Source organism: Hemicordylus capensis, chromosome 4, assembly GCF_027244095.1.
Source record: "Hemicordylus capensis ecotype Gifberg chromosome 4, rHemCap1.1.pri, whole genome shotgun sequence".
NCBI classification, from domain to species: Eukaryota; Metazoa; Chordata; class Lepidosauria; order Squamata; family Cordylidae; genus Hemicordylus; species Hemicordylus capensis.
The window spans coordinates 251,970,869-251,989,663 of NC_069660.1; the positions used below are offsets into that span (position 1 = coordinate 251,970,869).

General features: G+C 40.5%; 1 protein-coding gene across 4 annotated transcripts in view; it reads right to left on the minus strand.

Annotated features, from left to right (window-relative positions):
- Positions 1 to 18,795, minus strand: part of TRAPPC8 (trafficking protein particle complex subunit 8) — an 86,870-nt gene that overhangs the window by 29,761 nt on the left and 38,314 nt on the right. For 2 of the 4 annotated variants that reach the window (XM_053245682.1, XM_053245684.1), the window contains 10 exons: positions 14,418 to 14,518; positions 13,770 to 13,875; positions 12,891 to 12,911; positions 11,919 to 12,050; positions 9,898 to 10,122; positions 9,491 to 9,599; positions 4,321 to 4,515; positions 4,007 to 4,137; positions 3,088 to 3,162; positions 667 to 793 (listed from right to left, as the gene is read on the minus strand). In XM_053245682.1, coding sequence (XP_053101657.1) covers positions 667 to 793; positions 3,088 to 3,162; positions 4,007 to 4,137; positions 4,321 to 4,515; positions 9,491 to 9,599; positions 9,898 to 10,122; positions 11,919 to 12,050; positions 12,891 to 12,911; positions 13,770 to 13,875; positions 14,418 to 14,518 — 1,222 coding nt within the window. The remainder of the gene's footprint in view (positions 1 to 666; positions 794 to 3,087; positions 3,163 to 4,006; positions 4,138 to 4,320; positions 4,516 to 9,490; positions 9,600 to 9,897; positions 10,123 to 11,918; positions 12,051 to 12,890; positions 12,912 to 13,769; positions 13,876 to 14,417; positions 14,519 to 18,795) is intronic. The other 2 variants (XM_053245685.1, XM_053245683.1) reach the window with 1 other exon arrangement.

Here is an 18,795-nt window from a genome sequence, read left to right on the forward strand (position 1 = left end):
TCTGGATGTAGGCCAGAATTTATTGCTATATTGTGTCCATAGTCCTAATTTAGCATGAACATTTGGCCAAAGGCAGTATCAAATCTGGAGAGAATGACAAACACAAAACGTATTTACAGAACTGTGAATTACAGGAATAGCAAAAAATACTTCTAGGATTTTGCCCCTCTCTTGAGTACAGGAAATAAGTCTTCCCTCCCAAGCAGGAAGGAGGAGCAGAAGATATCTGGAAGCAGCATCACCACAGACAAAATGTATTCGTTAACCAGCTGTATGGGATTTAGTTTGATTGCTGTCATTTCTTTGAATTTCATTCAAACCGTTAGCCACTTTTAATGCTATTATAGAGGAAGGGTGATATACATACTTTATATAAAATTTATGTATCTATAAAAAGAAATTCTACAATGTAGATCAATCTAGTCCTGGGTTGGGTGGGCTGGGATTGGGGGAGATGTATGCTAGCAATACATATACCCATACAGACAATGAACCAAGCTGTAGGAATGGCTCTGAGGGTCACATTCCATGTACTAACTTCTGGGCGACACATCTCTGCTGTTGCTTCCAGTCCAACAGTTTAGCCATCAGAATCTCGTGGCTTTCCATAGTCCTGTATGAAGAACTCAGAGGATTTATGTTGTAGTAAATATATAAAAGTCTTACCCGCTTGCAATCCAACAGAAGAGTCTACTCCATCTAGCATGGTAGTGCCCTGAATAGTGCCAAGATTGTAAACGACTCCCAGAATGTGTAGCTCCCCTGTTTGATGGGGAAAGAGCTTTAGTCTTGCCTGTGGAGATATGTTAAATTTTTGTTGTTGCTAGTATAGAGAGTACTTATTTACATTTATGTGCCATTTTAGTTACACAAAAGTAAACAGCTATATTTACCATTTTAAGACATGATCTGTGAAATTAATTCCATTTTTATTGGGTTGTATATAAAAATTTCCTCCCTCCAGAGAAAGGCAAATTTCTCCAAAGGAAGAAACTCTTAGGATACCACCCATTATTAGGATACAACCCTATTATTGCTATGAGGGCATTTCAAAAAGTAATTGCAGCATTCAACAGACAAAATAGGCAACCGTTTTGCTGTTGCTTTCAGATATTCTACAGACACAAAACAATTTACTTCTCTGTGAATTCTCCTTTTCTTTGTTCACTTGACTGTCTAGACAAAGGGGTGTTCTCCATTCACCAAGAGACAAGCTCTTTGAAATGTTGACTATGAGCTGGACTAGGAACTCTCTCCCATTTCCCCTGCAGAGGCCAGTCATAGCAATGCATTATGCAAAACTCAACAAGTTGAAGGATTCCACATTAATGAACCCAGACTCTACAGCAGACACAAGGAAGGGCTGCATCACTGTGGGATGAACTAATAGGAAAAATTGTAGGTCAACAAATTCTCACTTCTCCCTACGTGTTGCCCTCTGGTGGTTCACACACTGGGGCATCACATAACAGTGTCCCAATGGAGCTGGGAGGAAAGGAGCTGTCTAGTTGCTATAATTGCAGCAAGAACTGAAGAGGTTGATTTTGTAACACCAAGGGAAGATGTGGATTGAGGCCAGCTGGTGTCCTTCCGACCTCTTCAGAACATGCTGAAGAGTGCAAGGCCCAAGAAGTGGTTGCAGTTCTAAGTGTGTGAAGTAGCACTCTTCTAGAGGAAGGCTTGCCAGCAGCTTTGTCTTTAGGAACATACGAAGCAGCCATATAATGAGTCAGACCATAAGCCCATCTAGCTCAGTATTGTCTACACAGACTGGCAGCAGTTTCTCCAAGGTTGCAGGCAGGAATATCTCTCTGCTCTATCTTGGAGATGGCAGGGAGGGAACTTGATGGAGGTGAAATGAAGAGATGGACAATGTCCACAAACCAGGGCTAGCAAGGCTATTTGGAAGCCATGAGGATCATACTGCCTCATTTTGACCTCATCTTGCCTAGCACCTTAGTCAGCAGAGAGAACATAGGGATGGTACAGAAAAGGTCCTGCATCTATAGTTGCACAAGAGCATCAATGCCCCGCACTCGCATGCTCTTCTGCAGAAGAAGTTTGGAGTCTGTACTGTGTGGCACTGAGGTCTCAACACAGGTTACCAAAGCAGGAGAAACCTGTATAGACTCTACCCTCTGGGACTGAGGTGTTAGCCAGTCAGCCTTACTCAAGAATGTAGTGTTTACCCCAAGGGGATGGCTCCATTCTACCTAGCAGAAGAGTTCAGCCTCCCTGCATAGGGATGGTGACATTAGGCTCCCATTTGTTGCTTATGACAGGGCTGATTTCTGTGTGATCATATGAGTGCTGAGGACTTTGATCTGAAACTGATAACAAGCTCAGCAGTGTCATTCACAGTGAGACCAAGGACACTGATACTGAACTAGGCTTTGTGATTTGACCACAGGTCCTGTGTAACTTTGCTGCTCCACCACACTCTCCAGGCTGGAACAGGCTGCAACAACTATTGTGTCTGGGTTGATGAGAGGGACATCTATTGAAAAGCTTCTGGTACTTAGCCAGTACCTGGCAGTAGATAAAAAATGGACTAAAGTGCTCTCCTTGCTCGGGGTGGCTAACTTCTCATCTCTTATTTCTTCTGTTCTGTTCATTTGTTTATGTATTGTTGTTGTTGTTGTTTCCCCTGAGCTGGCCAGAAAAGAACACCCACCAGTAGTGACTGGCTCCTGTTATGAAGCCATAAACCTGCATCTGTTCATTGTGGAAGCAGGAGAACACTGGTCACCAAGGATAAGTGGGAAATGCTTCCTAGAGCAACCCACAGTCAGCTCTTTTTCAGCTTGCCTCCTGGTGGACAGAGAAGGGAGTACACTCAGCGTCTGAACCACTAGAGGGTGACAAGAAGGGAGAAAGGTCACCCTGATAAACCCATGGGTGGGGGGGCGACTCAATGCAGTAATTATTTGAGTTAACCCCACCGCCACCACCAAATACCACTGTAATAAATTAAAGTACTATATCCTCGTACAATATTTTAAACTCCAATACACTACAGAAATTTAATTTCCACAATTTTACTTCTGGTGAGTTTGATATTAACATATTTTATGTATAGCTACCTACCATTTTTGTTTCTTCACTATTAATCGAGAATTCTGATATTACTTCTGCTCCAATCGTCTCTTTTCCACATGTCTCCTAAAAAACAAAAGACAATGTGAAAACCTATTTCCATTAAATATACCACTGTTTCTCAACATTAAAGAGGTGTTGTGCCCAGAACGGGATTTGCGTTCCATTCTGATCTCAGAACGCAAATGCTCAGAACATTCCACTGGAACAACAAGTAGGGCAGGTTGTTCCAACAGAACCACCCTGGAATGTTTCGAGTGTTCTGAGTGCCATTATGGAGGTGTGTTTTTCTCTTGCTGACTGCTTTTGGCACGGGCTTCCTACTGGCTTGCAATCTCTTTGTTTCTTGGTTGGCTTATCATACAAATCAACTTGATTTGTATGATAAGTCCACCAAGAAACAAGGAAATCGCAAGCCAATCAGAAGCCAGTGCCAAAACCAGTCAGCAAGGGAAAAACACACCTCCATAATGGCACTTGGAATACTCAAAACATTCTGACTCAGAACGGGGTCATTCTGTTCCTAGCTCGAAACAGGCCCTTCATTTGAAGCATGTTCTGTTTTTGCTTCATGTGCTTGAAACACTCAAAACAGCCTGTTTTGAAGTAGTAACATTTTGAGCTTGAAATGTTCTGCACATCCCTAACATTAAACTGTTGTCGGTAGTACTTGTAAACACACATTAATGCAGTTTAAGTTAGGTAACTTGTGAAAATGGCAAGCTATGACAGATGGGTAGACAGGTATCCTATTTGTAATGAATGGCAAGAAAAATCAATTTATTTATTTATTTATTTAATAGATTTCTATACATATGAAGTTGATTCATTGTCCAATAGTAGTAACGATATCATATATATTACTTGAACTGTATAAAATGTCACTATAGGACATTTTCTAATTACTTACTATTTCTTTTGTTTCTTCACTGTTCTTTGAACTGAAGTCCTCTGGTTGGAATTTCCAAAGTAGTGACAAGTCAGTTAACAAAAGTGGAACTTTCAATGGATTTTTAAAAGCTACTTCCACTGTTATTGGTTCTATTAAAAAGAAAAATCATTACGGACTTTTAGGCAGGCCGTTGTTACAAAATATGAGAATAAACCAAGGAATTCATAATTTAAAATTAGATAACTGCAATTGTATTCCATACAGCAACTTTGCTGAATACAGTTACGTTTAATGCCATACATTGTTTTTCAAAATGTGCTCAAAATTTTTACCTTCTACTACACCAAGTGGAAATCTAGAATTATCTGAGTATCTGTTCAGACAATACTGTGTTGGCTGGAAATTAGACAATGCTGTGCCTTTATTAGCTGCAGCCACAACTTGCTCTTCAAGTTCCTTCCATTGCTGTGTAAATTCAGAGTCGTATTCCTGATCAAGGCTTATGTGTGTTGCTGCCTGTTTTTCACCTAGTTATGAATATATAAAAATTGACAATCACTTCAGTTGCCAAACCAAAAAAGATTGAACTTTTACACCCTTACTCACTTCATGCTTTTATTAAAATTAGTAATATAAACTTCAACTGTAATAGTTTTCTGCAATATCCATTCTGTACACATTCTTTCCTGGAAAGGCTGTATGTTGCTGGCAGGAAGGGAGCAGAAATCTAAAGGAGTTTGGGAGACAGTGCACCAGAGTAACTGTCATGCTGAGCGCAAGGGGCAGAGCAGAAACACTTTGAGGAGCTTGAGAATTCCACCCACGAGGCTACTGCGCAGGCGCAAAACCCAATATTGGGAATGTACAACAGATCACAACAAAAATCAGAGGTCAAGGAACCAGTGCGAGACAGCTGCATTTCACATACTGATTTGCCAAAAATTTGGCAGCAGAATACTAGCCATTCATTTATTGTTTTTCTATATGTATACTATTTTAAACTATCATTGATTTGTTAGATCATATTGCTCAGTGGCCAGAGGTATCAGTCTCTGAGATTGGTGGTTTAATCTCCCAAGTAAAACCATGGAAGGCCCCAGGAGGCTATTTTGTTCCATCAGAGGTATTGCAATAAAATATTGACTGGTGGTCACCAATATTGGCCTCTTTGAGAGAACACACATTGAGAGAACAGCTCATATACCTAAAGATTGGGATTTAGCTATTCTTATCCCCATCTTCAAGGCCCAGCAAACTATAGAATGTAATAGCTTATTGAATGTAATAAGCAAATAGTATGAAAGACATAGACGGATAGAATTGCAAGACTGGTGTGAACAGGAGAGAATTACAGCTGAGGAGTAAGCAGGTTTTAGGGAAGGGAGTCTCATGTAAACCTAAGTTTGCACTCTATATGGCCTTCATAGGTTTTAGATTTGCATTCGACTCCATTAATAGAGGCACACTTTGGAAGAAATTTGCTGCTTCCCCAGTGGATAGAAGATTGCTTCTATTCATTTGTCAGCTCTACCAGGATACCAGCCTAAGGGTTAGATACCAGCCTAAGGGTAACCCACAAGGCCATCTTTCAGCAAGAGGGCCTCTTTCATTTACAGAAAGAGGGGTTAAACAAGGTTGTATCCTTGCACCCCTCTTTTCCCCCCTCCCCCCAATTCAAACTATATATAAATTCCCTAGTGAACTGACTGGACAATTTAGATTAGCACCCTCCAAAGCTCGCTCAAAAACATAGTTTGATCTTGTTGTATGCGGACGATGTGGCAATTTTGTTGCTTACTCCTATAGGGCTTAAGAGGACCCAAAAGATACTGGCTGAATATAGTGAAGATAATGGTTTGAAGGTAAGTTATCAAATGACCAAAATAATGGCTTTCACAAAAAAAAATCCAAAAGAAGAGGTGGTGCATAAATGGTCTTTAGATTGAGCAGGTTAAGGTATTTAAATATGGGAATAGTGTTACTAGCTTTGGGTAGCAGGTAAAGGTAAAGTGTGCCGTCAAGTTGATTTCTACTCTTGGCACCCACAGAGCCCTGTGGTTTTCTTTGGTAGAATACAGGAGGAGTTTACCATTGCCTCTTCCCACGCAGTCTGAGATGATGCCTTTCAGCATCTTCCTATATTGCTGTTGCCCGATGTAGTACCAGCGGGGATTTGAACCGGCAACCTCCTGCTTGTTAGTCAAGCATTTCCCCACTGTGCCACTTAAGGTGACTGATGGGCGCATAAAGAATATATGATTCAATCTGCATCAAGGACTGCATCTGCTATACAGAAATATTATAATGTTAATGGAGGGCAATTTGTTCCAGCCTCTGATAGGAAAATTTTCTGGACCAGAGAGCTGGTCTTGTGGTAACAAGCATGAATTGTCCCCTTTGCTAAGCAAGGTCCACCCTAGTTGCATTTGAATGGAAGACTACATGGAAACACAATAAGACATTCCCCTTAGGGGCTGGGGCCACTTTGGAAAGAGCACTTGTATGCTTGCATACAGAAAATTCCAAGTCCCACCCTCTTGCACCAACAAGATAGGGCTGAGAGATATCCTGCCTGCAACCTTGGAGAAGCCACTGACAGTTTTTGTAGACAATACTGAGCTAGATGGACCAATGGTCTGATTTGGTATAAGGCAGCTTCCTATGTTCCTACATTTGGATGAGTTATATCGCTTGGTTGCTATCTGACTGTAATAATGAAATAATAAGTGCTATAGTTTGTGCTGTAGTTTGTAGAATTTGTGCTATAGTTTGTAGAATTTGTGCTATAGTTTGTAGAATTTCTCACTGGATGAATAAAGAATTGCTCCCCATTTTTAATAATACTTTATTATATAGATTTATTTATAATTATATTTAGACTTTATTTTAAAATGTCTTAATCCAAGGATGCTGTTAATATTGGTTGAAGACCTCAATAAAGGTGGTTGGTTTTTTTAAATGGCAGGATCCAAACAAGCTTGTGCATGCACACACAAGGTAGCATACACACACAGCAATATACCTCACTTCATACTACTCCAAAGCACTCCCAGTTTTCAGGGGGGTTGGGGGCTGCTGCCAGTAGAGAGGAGATGAAAAGTTATTGTGTGTATATTGCCGGGGGGGGGGGGGCACTTTGAATTCCAGTCAATAAAATAAAAGTTAAAAGTTAAATAATAAAATGAGCCATTTAAAAGCAGGAGATAGCACCAGTTTACAATTCAACAGCTAGTCAAAAAACCTGAACAAAATCAAAGTTTTTTAAAGCCACAGGGATCCAACCCTACACGTTATGATATCTACCTAAAAGACAGGAACTGCACTGGTCTCTTATCAAACATTTGATTTTACTTTTAGTTCTCTCCCCACCCCTCACAAACACACACCTCCCAGAATTACATTCTTGGGGCTTTTTGTTTTGTTTCAATTAAACTCTCTTGCTACCAAAATTAGCAATGGGTGTCCATGAGCAGGTCATGGTGCAAGAAGAACTCCAGGGGGAAAACAACCACATCTCCTAAATGAAAGAGAAGGGGGTAGGGCAATAGAGGACCAGAAAGCAAAAATGTACCCAACATGTGCACCTTTTTAATGAGATACATGATTTTACCCAAGAAATCCAGAAAGACAATCTATGCCAATTTAGAGGAAGTGCATACTCCTTGCAAGAATATCAGTACCAGACTGAATGAGCAACTCTGGTGTAGAGATGAGTTCAGAGTAACTGCAGCCTCCAGTGGCAGTAGCACTTTTTGCAAGTTCTAGGTGCATTAGAGATCTGCCCAATACTAGGGGTGTGCATGGAACTGGCTGGCCCAGTTCGGTTCAAGTCCAGACTGGGCTCGAACCAGACCGGCCAAGTCCGGTCCCCATCAAATCCCCCCACCCCCGGTACTGTCTGGACACGGTCGCATATTTATTATTATTATTTTAAAATAAATTTAAAGTGCCTTTAGCCCCTTCGGGGAGCTTCCTGTATGCCGCAGGGTGTGTGTGTGTGTGTGTGTTTCAGTGAGGGTTCCCCTTCCCCCCACCGGCCTCTGAAGTCACTGCCGCCATTTTGGCCACCGCCGCACATGCATAAATGACCCCTGCGAGCCCTGGCATGACCTAGGGCCTTGCAGAGCTCATTTATGCATGCGCGGCGGCCCAAATGGGCCAAAAATGATCCATTTCCTGGGGTGTAGCAGTGACTTCAGAGGCCGGCAGGGAGGAGGGGAACCATCGCGGATACACACACCCACAGCATACAGGAAGCCCCCTAAAGGGACTTTAAATTTATTTTAAAATAGTAATGAAAATTCGTGAACATGTCTGGAGGTTCAGTTCCGGTGCAGACTGAACCGGGGGGATGGGGTGTCAGTTCGATCCCGAACCGGTCTGCACATCCCTACCCAATACTTACAGGTCACACAGAAACTGTTGAAATAGCAATAGCACTTAGCAATAGCACTTACATTTATATACCGCTCTATAGCTGGAAGCTCTCTAAGCGGTTTACAATGATTTAGCATATTGCCCCCCAACATTCTGGGTACTCATTTTACCGACCTCGGAAGGATGGAAGGCTGAGTCAACCTTGAGCCCCTGGTCAGGATCGAACTTGTAACCTTCTGGTTACAGGGCAGCAGTTTTACCACTGCACCACCAGGGGCTCTTTAAATACTCATGCTGATTGCTTCTAGGCACAAACACACCAAGATAATCCTGTGTGCTGTTTCACATCTGAAAGCATCCTAACGGACTATGGGAGCCAAGGAATGAGTTGCTTCCCTAAACCTATAACCATTAGCATGAGTGCTTCCATTGACCTTTCATCTGCTAATGCACATTTGGGTAGAACAAAATTATAAATCAAACAGTGTCCATAAAAACATAACAGGCTTGGTCTAAACATGCAGTAGAATGAGGTGGCAGAAAGATAAAATAGTACATTTAAGCGGATATGCACAGTGCTGTGTGCAGAAGGAATTTTAGCAATGATGGTGTTCTGCACTGCTGCATAACTGCTAGCAGAAGAACCAGCATTAGTGATGAAAGCTTTTGAAAGAGGAAATGTAATATGTTGTGCAATATGTTTCAGTAATACAAAGAACTAGTCTGGCACAAAGGTTACTTTCTCTACATAGCAACATTGTAGAATAACTTTCCACCTGTGCAAGAACATTACCACTAGTGATGGACATTTCTGGGTGTCTCCCCTAAGTTGTGTCACATCAGACACCAGATGAGGAACGCCATTTTTCAAAAGTTATCCAACATTAAAACCCATTGCAAATTTAATAAACAGTACAAACAAGAGCCTCAGCTTGAATCTTTCTCCATATGGAGGGAGTTTTTAGCTAAGTGTTAAGAAATGGAATTTCCCACATGTAGTATAAAGTGATTCAGTCCATTTTACCAATCACATTCTGCTCCATATCTAGACCCAGCCTTATATTAGGTTTCTTGCATTCTATCCTAATTAGCTCATATCGACAAAAAGAATACAGATGTGTTAACCTTCTGCTGGCCGCCTGTCGTGTCCGAAGAATACTCGTGTTGCAGAACTATTAATATAGGGTAAAGGAAGCTGGGGTAAAGGTCCATCAGGTGATAGTTGACTTACATTCTGCAATAAAGAAAAAACAGTTTTGAATTAACATTGACAAGTAAGAACTGCAGAACTTTGAATGGCTGATAAACTCGCCATTGGGATTAAGGACACAAAATTGGAGGGAGGAATACGAAGTTTATATTTTATTTACTATGTTTCTATCCCACTCTTCCTCCAAGTAGCGCAGAGCAGTGTACATGGTTATGTTTATCCTCACAACACAACGGAAACATTTCAAGATAATTTCAAGAATGCTTGTTAATAGTTAAGTTGCAGATTAAGATCCCACTGAGGATAAAGACTGGCATAATACCTTATAAACATAAAGATATTCTCGGAGGAAGGCCCCTTGCTGAGCAGCAGTTTGCTTGCTATCATTTATCAAAATATGCCTGAAAGCAGACACAGCATTGTCAAGCTGCCGAAGTGTAAAAGACTGATGGCCAATAGTGAAGTTGATATGATCTTCTGCAAGTGACCATCCTTTCCCTTTATAAACCTGCATGGCTTGACAATAACATCGTAATGCGTGCTTCTTCTGTAAGATAAAAATTTAAATATATCATCAAATACCACTCCACAAGCCAAAGAAGTTAAAAACTAAAATAAAAAGTACAAAACAATCCTTTAGGACAATACAAGACCATGAAACAAACAGCAGGAGCAGTGTGTGTGCACACAGGCACTGGTCAACCCCCTTCTTTTAAGCCAAGCCCAATCCTGTGCAGCATTTAGCCTTCTTTCGCCTTCCCCTTTGCCTTTCAAAAAAACCCCAGCAACCTGAGCATTCTCACAAGAGGCAGCAAAACCTCTTGAAAGATCTTGAGAGTAGCATCATCCCTGCTGCCTGGGCAACAGCGTTGATCACAACTGGCCCACTCTCTCTGGTCTATCTGGAGGTCCTATGCCGAGTCAATCCAGCCATGGCTGCAGCATACTGGAAGTTTGCCAGGAGAAGCAAAGATTACATAGACAGACAAGCAGGCTGCAGAAGCCACCAGAGAGAAGTGGGGTGGAACTCAGATGGAGAAGCCGTAGGAAGAGAATGGGAGTAAAATGGCGTACACCATCAAGTAGAGTGGGGGGAGTAGGCAATTCACCTCATGAGGCAACAAATTCAGTGAGTCTCATTAGAATGCCATCCCTGCTCCGAATGACCTGAAGCCTTAAGTATAGAGAACTGGTTTAGTGCAGTGGCTAAGGGATAAGCTGTGAATGAGGATTTCCCTGGTTGGAATCTTACTTTTGCCATGAACTCACAAAGTGGCCTTGGGCAAGCCTCTACCTCAGACTCAAATTCTGAGCTACAATATAGATATAACACTTATCTTACAGAATGGTGTAAGGATGACATCAAGGTAACATCACAAAGAAAGTTTTACACTCAAAAAGCACTATACAAAAGAACTTTGTATTTGAAAAGAATACCAATGCTCATTATTGGATCCAAGCTAAATCTATCAATTTAAAGTACACACATTTAATGCCATTACATTTATTCTCCAAGGCAGCAAGACACCATGATCCTGATACAGTTCAATGTCTAAGGCCATGTTGCGATGTCATAAGCTACAGGCACTATTTTCACTTTCCTATATTATTTAGTTTAACATTTTCCTTTCTAAAGTGTAGGAATACCACATTTCAATTAACTGGAGCAGTATTAAGTATATAATATGAATCAGGATCAAAGGATCCTATAGAAATTGCTTGGGCCCAAGAGAGCACCTTCTGCTTCAGGACCCCCACCACTTATTAAGAACTTTGGGAGAGGTCCACCTTCGACTGTTTCCAGCTTGTCTGGTGGTGACTCATGGCCAGGCCTTTTTTACAGCTTCTCTGAGGCTCTGGAACAGACTCCCTGTTGTAAAAACTTCCCCATCTCTAGAAGGTTTTAAAAGAGTGCTCAAGACACATACACTTCATCAAGTCTTTGATCAACTGTAAGTTGGTTTTATTATTATTGTTACTGTTTTAAATTGTTTTAAATAGTTGCTTTACATTTTTATCTGTTTTAACGTTTATTTTCATTCTGGTTTTCTTGTTTATTTTGTAAACCACCATGAGACGCTGATATGAAGTGGTATATAGATGTAATAAATAAAGCAACAGTTGACAATTAAAAAATATTTTTTAATCATGGTAGGACAAGCTGATATAGCAGTAAGAAGAGCTCTTGAGATCAACTTCATAAATTGTCTTTGAATAAAGACATGTGGATGAACAATCAACACTGTAATTGTACCCTCTCATCCCCACCCCCATGCAAACACACAACCAAGTCAACTGGATAATTAAGGAATCAGTATGTCTTTCTCAATATGCAAAACTTACCTGTCCTGCTTTACTATACCTATGGCCAGCCAGTATCATATGAAAGGCAAATTTTCTAACCATAGGACTTTTCATGTTTATAAAACAGTGGGCAGCTTGCTCTAGCAACAGCGCACTCCGAAGGTCTGAATCCTATTAAAAACAATGAGCAATAAGCGATACAAATTATATTAAGCAGCAAGGAAATAGTTGTATTCATGACACTTAAAATATCGTAAGAGAAAGCTTTGAAGTCCAAACCTATGGACAGACCCATCATATTACAGATGCATTGAAACTGCTGGCTTGTTAAAATCTTCATCAGCTAACATCAATTAAATTACATCCAACTTCCACTGCAAACACTTCATACACACAGTTAAATGCAATATATTACACACACACAAACACACTTACTGCTTATGCCAGAAAACTTTAGAATTATCTCTCAGCAATGACACACAAAAATACTCACTGTTGTATTTGACAAAGGAGAGTGAGCATGCTGGAAACATGTTTGTCTGTTTTAAACTCAAAGTTATATTGTTAAGTTTTGGGGTGTTTTTTTTAAAAAGGAAGCATCTCATCTCTTTTGTCCTTTCTTCAACATTTGTGGCAGTACACATTGCACAAAGGCAGTGGATAAACTTGTAGAATGTAAAACTGTCCATGCCCAAAAATTACGAGAGAATGCCTTCTATAGGGGCTCCCCCACCCCCCCCCCGTGATTGGATATAATGACATTCTTAAAGAGTGCAGTGCTCCTTCCAAGACTTGTTTACCTAAAGTTCAGTAAGTTAAGCAAGCACTGTCATGCTCTGAGGACCATGTTCAGAACTACATGAATCTAGTAATGTGAATAAAATTTTACTTTGTTATTTTTTTGCCAATAGCCAGGTATCAAAATAGTTTGGCACACAAGTGAGTGAAAATGTGTTCATTTCAACACTACCTAAGCCTCCAGCTACTCAGGCTAACATTTCTAACACTCACCATTCCCATCCAAGCGCTCTGCTGCCATTTTTCCACAGAAAAATTAAAAAACAAGAGTGTAAGCTTTAACACAGTTCAATTAAATGAAAGAATTTTTTTAAGATAGTGAACAATAGGGGCTATTACAAGCCAAAAATGATCTGTAATTCTGAAACACTGTCAACATCTGATCAAGAGGATTTATATTATCTCATGAACCTCCATCTAATGTTTACTAAGAAGAAAAGTATCTGCATATTACAGATTGTTTTGTACTGCATTTTGGATGATTTTGTTACTATTTAAACTTATTTATGCATGACTTTTAAGAAGTTTGAGGAAATGTGACAACCACAATCTGTCAGTATAATGCGTGGGTTCCTTCAGCAAGTATACTCTGCATATCCTTGCTTGTTAGTTACTTTGTTATTTATTTTATATATATATATATATATATATATATATATATATATATATATATATATATATATATTTGTTATAAGTATAATATTATACTTGAATGCATGTGTATTTTTCTCACACATAAGAACATGTGTAACTATAGTAATGATAAAAGTTAGTTTTAGTCTCCTGACAAATTTCTTCCAAATAAGAACAACAGGAGTTCTCAAAATGTGGTTGTTGAATATGAGGACTTGGGTTTTATTATTTTCCCATCAATTACAAAACTCTGAGTATGTGCATGAAGCAGTGAAAAAGATTGCTTTCTGAAATAAGTTTGCACAAATAGAATCATTACCCGACGTAATAAAGTTTTCAGCCAGATAGTATTACACCTTTCTACCTAGAAAATTTTGTTTAAGGAAATGAAGTTAAGAAGAAAAAAGAAAAACCATTTCATTTCAACGCACAAGAACAATGAATAAAAATATTATCTACCTCACTGGTTAAGCGTATCAAGAGAGCTGCTGCTTCCGAGTATTTGCTTTGGCTTTTTAATATTTCCGCACTAAGCAGCACACATCTCTCAGCCAACATCATGTTTCTAGAAGACATGAATTTAAGTCCAGTTAGCACATCTTAATGCTGTGTTTCATGAATGGTATATTAGTATACGAATCTGTAATTTTAATTAGCTAACAATCGATATAGCATTTCTTTAGTAAAAGTGGTCTTGCTGTTTGAGTACAGGCCTGGGAAGAAGGCTCACTGACACTGTAACAAACAAGTTGAACTGTTTTGCCATTGGAATTATGTCTATCTGCTATGGGATTATTATTTTTTAATTCAACACAATTTAACTAGGTTTCTTCTTTGGTAAAACTAAGATATAACTTGAGAATTTATGTGGAAGTCAACATAAGGCAAATTAGAATATGAATTCACCTTTGTCTTTGAGTGCATTAAAAGTAACTTTCCTAGCCAGCCAGAACAATTGTATTCATACGTTAATTACACACAAACCTCTATATACTGCTGATACCACACAGAGTAATCATATATGGGCAATGAAAAGTAAAATATTCAATAAGGCTTTATTGAAATTTATCTTTTACTGGGAGGAATGAATGATAAATAGCCACCTACTTGCAGATGTCCCTATAGGTCTGAATTGCAGTATCCATGTAATGGGAAGGGTATGGTCTAGGTGCTCCTGGCTGAAGAAAAGCAGATACTGCTGCCATTTCCTATGAAACATGTAAGGTTATTATTCATCAGCAGTATATATAACACAAGCTTACCAATGAAGACGTTTGCACTTATACCGAGCAAAGAAACGGTGATGGCTGAGAGAGGTGCCCACACTGCTGCAGCAGGGCTCTACAAAGCACGTCAGCCCCACTCTATTCCAACTAAGCAATGCACAATCAGAGTTTCGACACTACTTCCGTTGTGCAACTGCACAACGCTTAGTAGGAACAGATCAGCTTGCCTCCACAGAAGCACTGATGTGCTGCATGAAGCCCCACAGCAGCATGGGCACATCTCTCCACCATCAATGTTTCTGAGCAGTATGTGAACAAATAAATTACACACTCAATTATTATTATAAGTCAAGTACATTGTATAAAGGAGGAGATTCGTATTTTCAGGCATATTATTCAGGGTTATGTATGACAGCACTAACAGGAAACTTCCACGAAAGTGCAAGTATTACAGGGATGGAGATTCAGTAAGTGACTTGGATGTCCTTCTGAACTCACTTTAACCCTAATTAAAAACAAGTCAATGCGGGTTCATTTAGGCCTGGGTTAGCATCAGCTGTACAGAACACAAAACCAAGATATGAAGGGGGCACGTTAAGCTTGCAGGGGGTGTGGGAAAGCGATATAGTCTACTCCATAAAACTCTGGCATTCTTCTGTGACTGTATTGGACCTAGGTTAAATGTTTTTTTTTTTTTTTTAAATTATTCCACACAAAATACCAATGTATTCCAACAGGTCTCTCGTGAGAGAGAGAATATGAATGAATGAATGAATGAATGAATGATGTACATATATGTATTTCACAACTACAAACGAAATGCTACAGAGGCCAGTATATGTGCTGCAGCTAGCACCAGGGAAGAGCAGCTAGGAAAAGCTGTTTTTACTGTATTTTGTGGAATTCTAACTGTTTTACTGTTTTATTTTAAATTGTGTACACTGCCTAGAGATGTACACATCAGGCGGTAAAAATATAGAATCTGAAGTGTCAACTTGTTTCTTATGTTATAATCTTTTCAAACAGAAACAAAACTCCCATCTACCCCCAAATCTACCTTATCCCTTATAACTCTTTCGAATGAATCAATCTCTCTTGAATCAAAAGAGTGTCAAGTGATCTCTCTTGAATGAGATAACTCATCAGTCTTGAGTAATCTATTCAGTTGCTATTAGGTAACTGGTTTGGGAGATGGTTTTGGAACATCAAAATATTTGAGTCAAGCACTATCTGCTTCTGTCAGATATGACTAACAAAATGAATTCAAGAGGCTAGTAAACTTAGGCCTAATAATTGGCTGGCAATAGTTAAAAGTTTTATTTAAATATTAACATTCATTTTTATTATAAATTTAAAAATTCACATTGTTCTGGAACATATATGGATATTTATATACTGATTTTCAACAAAATAAGTTCTCAAAGCAGTTTATATTGAAAAATAAATATAGCTGAAGTAGTAAGAGTTAAGTGTGCATAACTATGAATTGTATTACAGCATGAATATTATATTTGTACACCGCCCCAAACATCCATCTCTAGGCAGTTTTACAGCAAAATAAAACAAATTAAAATGGAAATCAAAACATTAAAACAATTTAAAACTACTAGTCAAGTTAAAATGCTTGGGTGAATAAATATGTCTTTAAAGACTTTTGAAGTTGTCAGAGATCGGGAGGTTCTTATTTCAGGAAGGAGAGCATTCCAGAGTCTCAAGGGAGCAACCAAAAAGGCCGGTCCCTGTGTAGTCACTAGACGAGATGGTGGCAACTGCAGACGAACCTCACAGATTACCTCAATGGGCGATGCGTCTCATAGTGAAGACAATGTTCTCTTAAATACCCTGGGCCTAAGCAGTTTAGGGCTTTATAGGATATCACCAGCACCTTGTATTTAGCCTGGAAATGTATTGGTAGTCAGTTTGGTTCTTTTAATATAGGAGTAATATGGTCTCTTTGAGATGACCTGGAGGCCAGCCTGGCTGCTGCATTCTGTACCAATGTCCGTTTCCGGACTATGTACAAAGGCAGCCCCACATAGAGCACGTTGCAGTAGTCAAATCTGAAAGCTACCAGCATATGTACTACTTTTCTGGAGCCATTTATCTCAAGAAATAGATGCAGCTGGCAAAGCCGATAGAAAACGCCTCTGGCCACTGCCTCAACCCAAGACACTGGGGAGCACTTCCAGACTGCATACCTATTCCTTCTGGGAAAGGGTGACCCCATCCAGAAAAACAGGTTGCTCACCTGTAACATATGATCTGGAAGAGATCTGATGTCATTCATAATTATGGGTTCTGCACCTGCGCAGGACTATCCAAGAAGAGTTTGAAATCTCCTCACTTCACCCAGAATTCGTAATTATGGAGGTCATCGGATCTCAATCCAGATCCTGCATATCAATAGTCTCCTGAACTCCAACCCCACACAATAAGAATCCCCATCTTATTTTGATTCAGTCTCAGTTTATCATCACTCATCCAGCCCATCATTGCCTCCAGGCAAGCGTTTAGGGAGGTTATGCCTTCTCCTGAGAATGCCGACATGGATAAATAGATTTGGGTGTCATCAGCATACTGATAACACCCTGCACCAAATCTCCTTATGATCTCTCCCATCAGTTTCATGCAGATATTAAAAAGCATTGGCGACATTATGGAGCCCTAAAGGATGCCATATAGAAGTTCACGTTGTGAAGAACAGAATCCAAGCGACACCATCTGGAATCTGCCCGAGAGGTAGGAGCAGAACCACTGCAAAGCAATGCCTCCCACTCCCAACCCGCTCAGACGGTCCAGAAGGATACTATGGTTGATAGTATGAAAAGCTGCCGAGATACTAAAGGACCAACAGGGTCACACTCCTGACAATTCCCCATTGAAGATCATCCATCAGGCCAACCAAAGCAATCTCCACCCCATAGCCCACCCAAAAACTAGTTTGAAATGGGTCTAGATAAATCAGTTTCCTCCAAGACTGTCTGGAGCTGGGAGAACATCACCCTCTCAATTACTTTGCCCAGCCATGGAAGGTCAGAGACAGACCTATAGTTACTTAACTCTGAGGGATCCAATGCAGGCTTCTTCAGAAGAGGTCTAATAATTGCCTCCTTAAGACAGGAAGGCATCCTGCACTCCCTCAGAGAAGCATTTATAATATCTACCAAGCCTTCTACAAAAACCCTGCTGGCCAGGTAGTATGAGCCATGTTGGACAAAGGTCAAGAGAACAGGTGGTAGGCCACACCATTCCAATCAGCTTATCCACATTATCTGGAGTAGGGGTGTGCATGGTCCGGAGTCCCCCCCGGTCCGGCACATGTGACATATGTGGCGCGCGTGCAGCAGCGTCAGAGACAAGCACACGCACCGAGCAGGGCGCATGCGTGCTGCTAGCGCTAGTCTCTTTTAACCCTTAAGGAACAACAACGGGGGCAGGGGTGGCAGGGAGGAACTCTGCCGCCCCAAGAAGATGTTTAAAACGACCAGCGCCGGAGGGGGAAGAGCGGTGGGTGGGGGGGTAAGTACTACCTCCCCCCCGCTTAAAGCTACATGCCCCCGCCCATCCGAACCGGTCCGGAGGTCTGTAACAGTGTGCCCGAACCGAACCATGCACACTACTAATCAGGAGTCACAAACTGAAACTGATCGAGCCTAACCACATAAGAGGAATTGCATTAGATTCTGCAATAAGTGTGGGGTCCTAGTCTAAGTCGGCCCAAAAACAAGCTATTTTATTCATACAAAAACTCATTTAAAACATCACAACAGGTAATTGACAATTCAAAATTCTGATTCAAGGGAGGAGAGGCATGTACTAGCCCTCTCACAACCCCAAAAAACTCCACTGGACATGAACTTATGGATGCTATACAGAAAAGAATCGCTTCTTTGCCACACCTGTTGCCTGAGCACAGGTCTTCAAATTTGCTCTATGTGGTAATCTGTCGGATTCAAGTCAAGTCTTCCTCCATTTGCGTCTACCTTGCCGCTTCAGCCCTTGTAGTTCTTCTGTATACCAAGGGGCCAAGTTTGAAGCTGGTTGACGAGGATGCTAAGGAGCAATCATGCCTACTGCCCTGGTAAGTTTGCTATTCTAGTTCTCCATCAGGGCATCAATAGAATCACCAGCAACAAACACTAAATCCTTCCCACACTTCTGGAATCCTACTGAATCCAAATAACCTTCTCAGGCGGACCATCCTAATAGGTCCCTCACCCCTCCAGAGGTGGGATTGCGAGTCCAATCTTAACTAGATG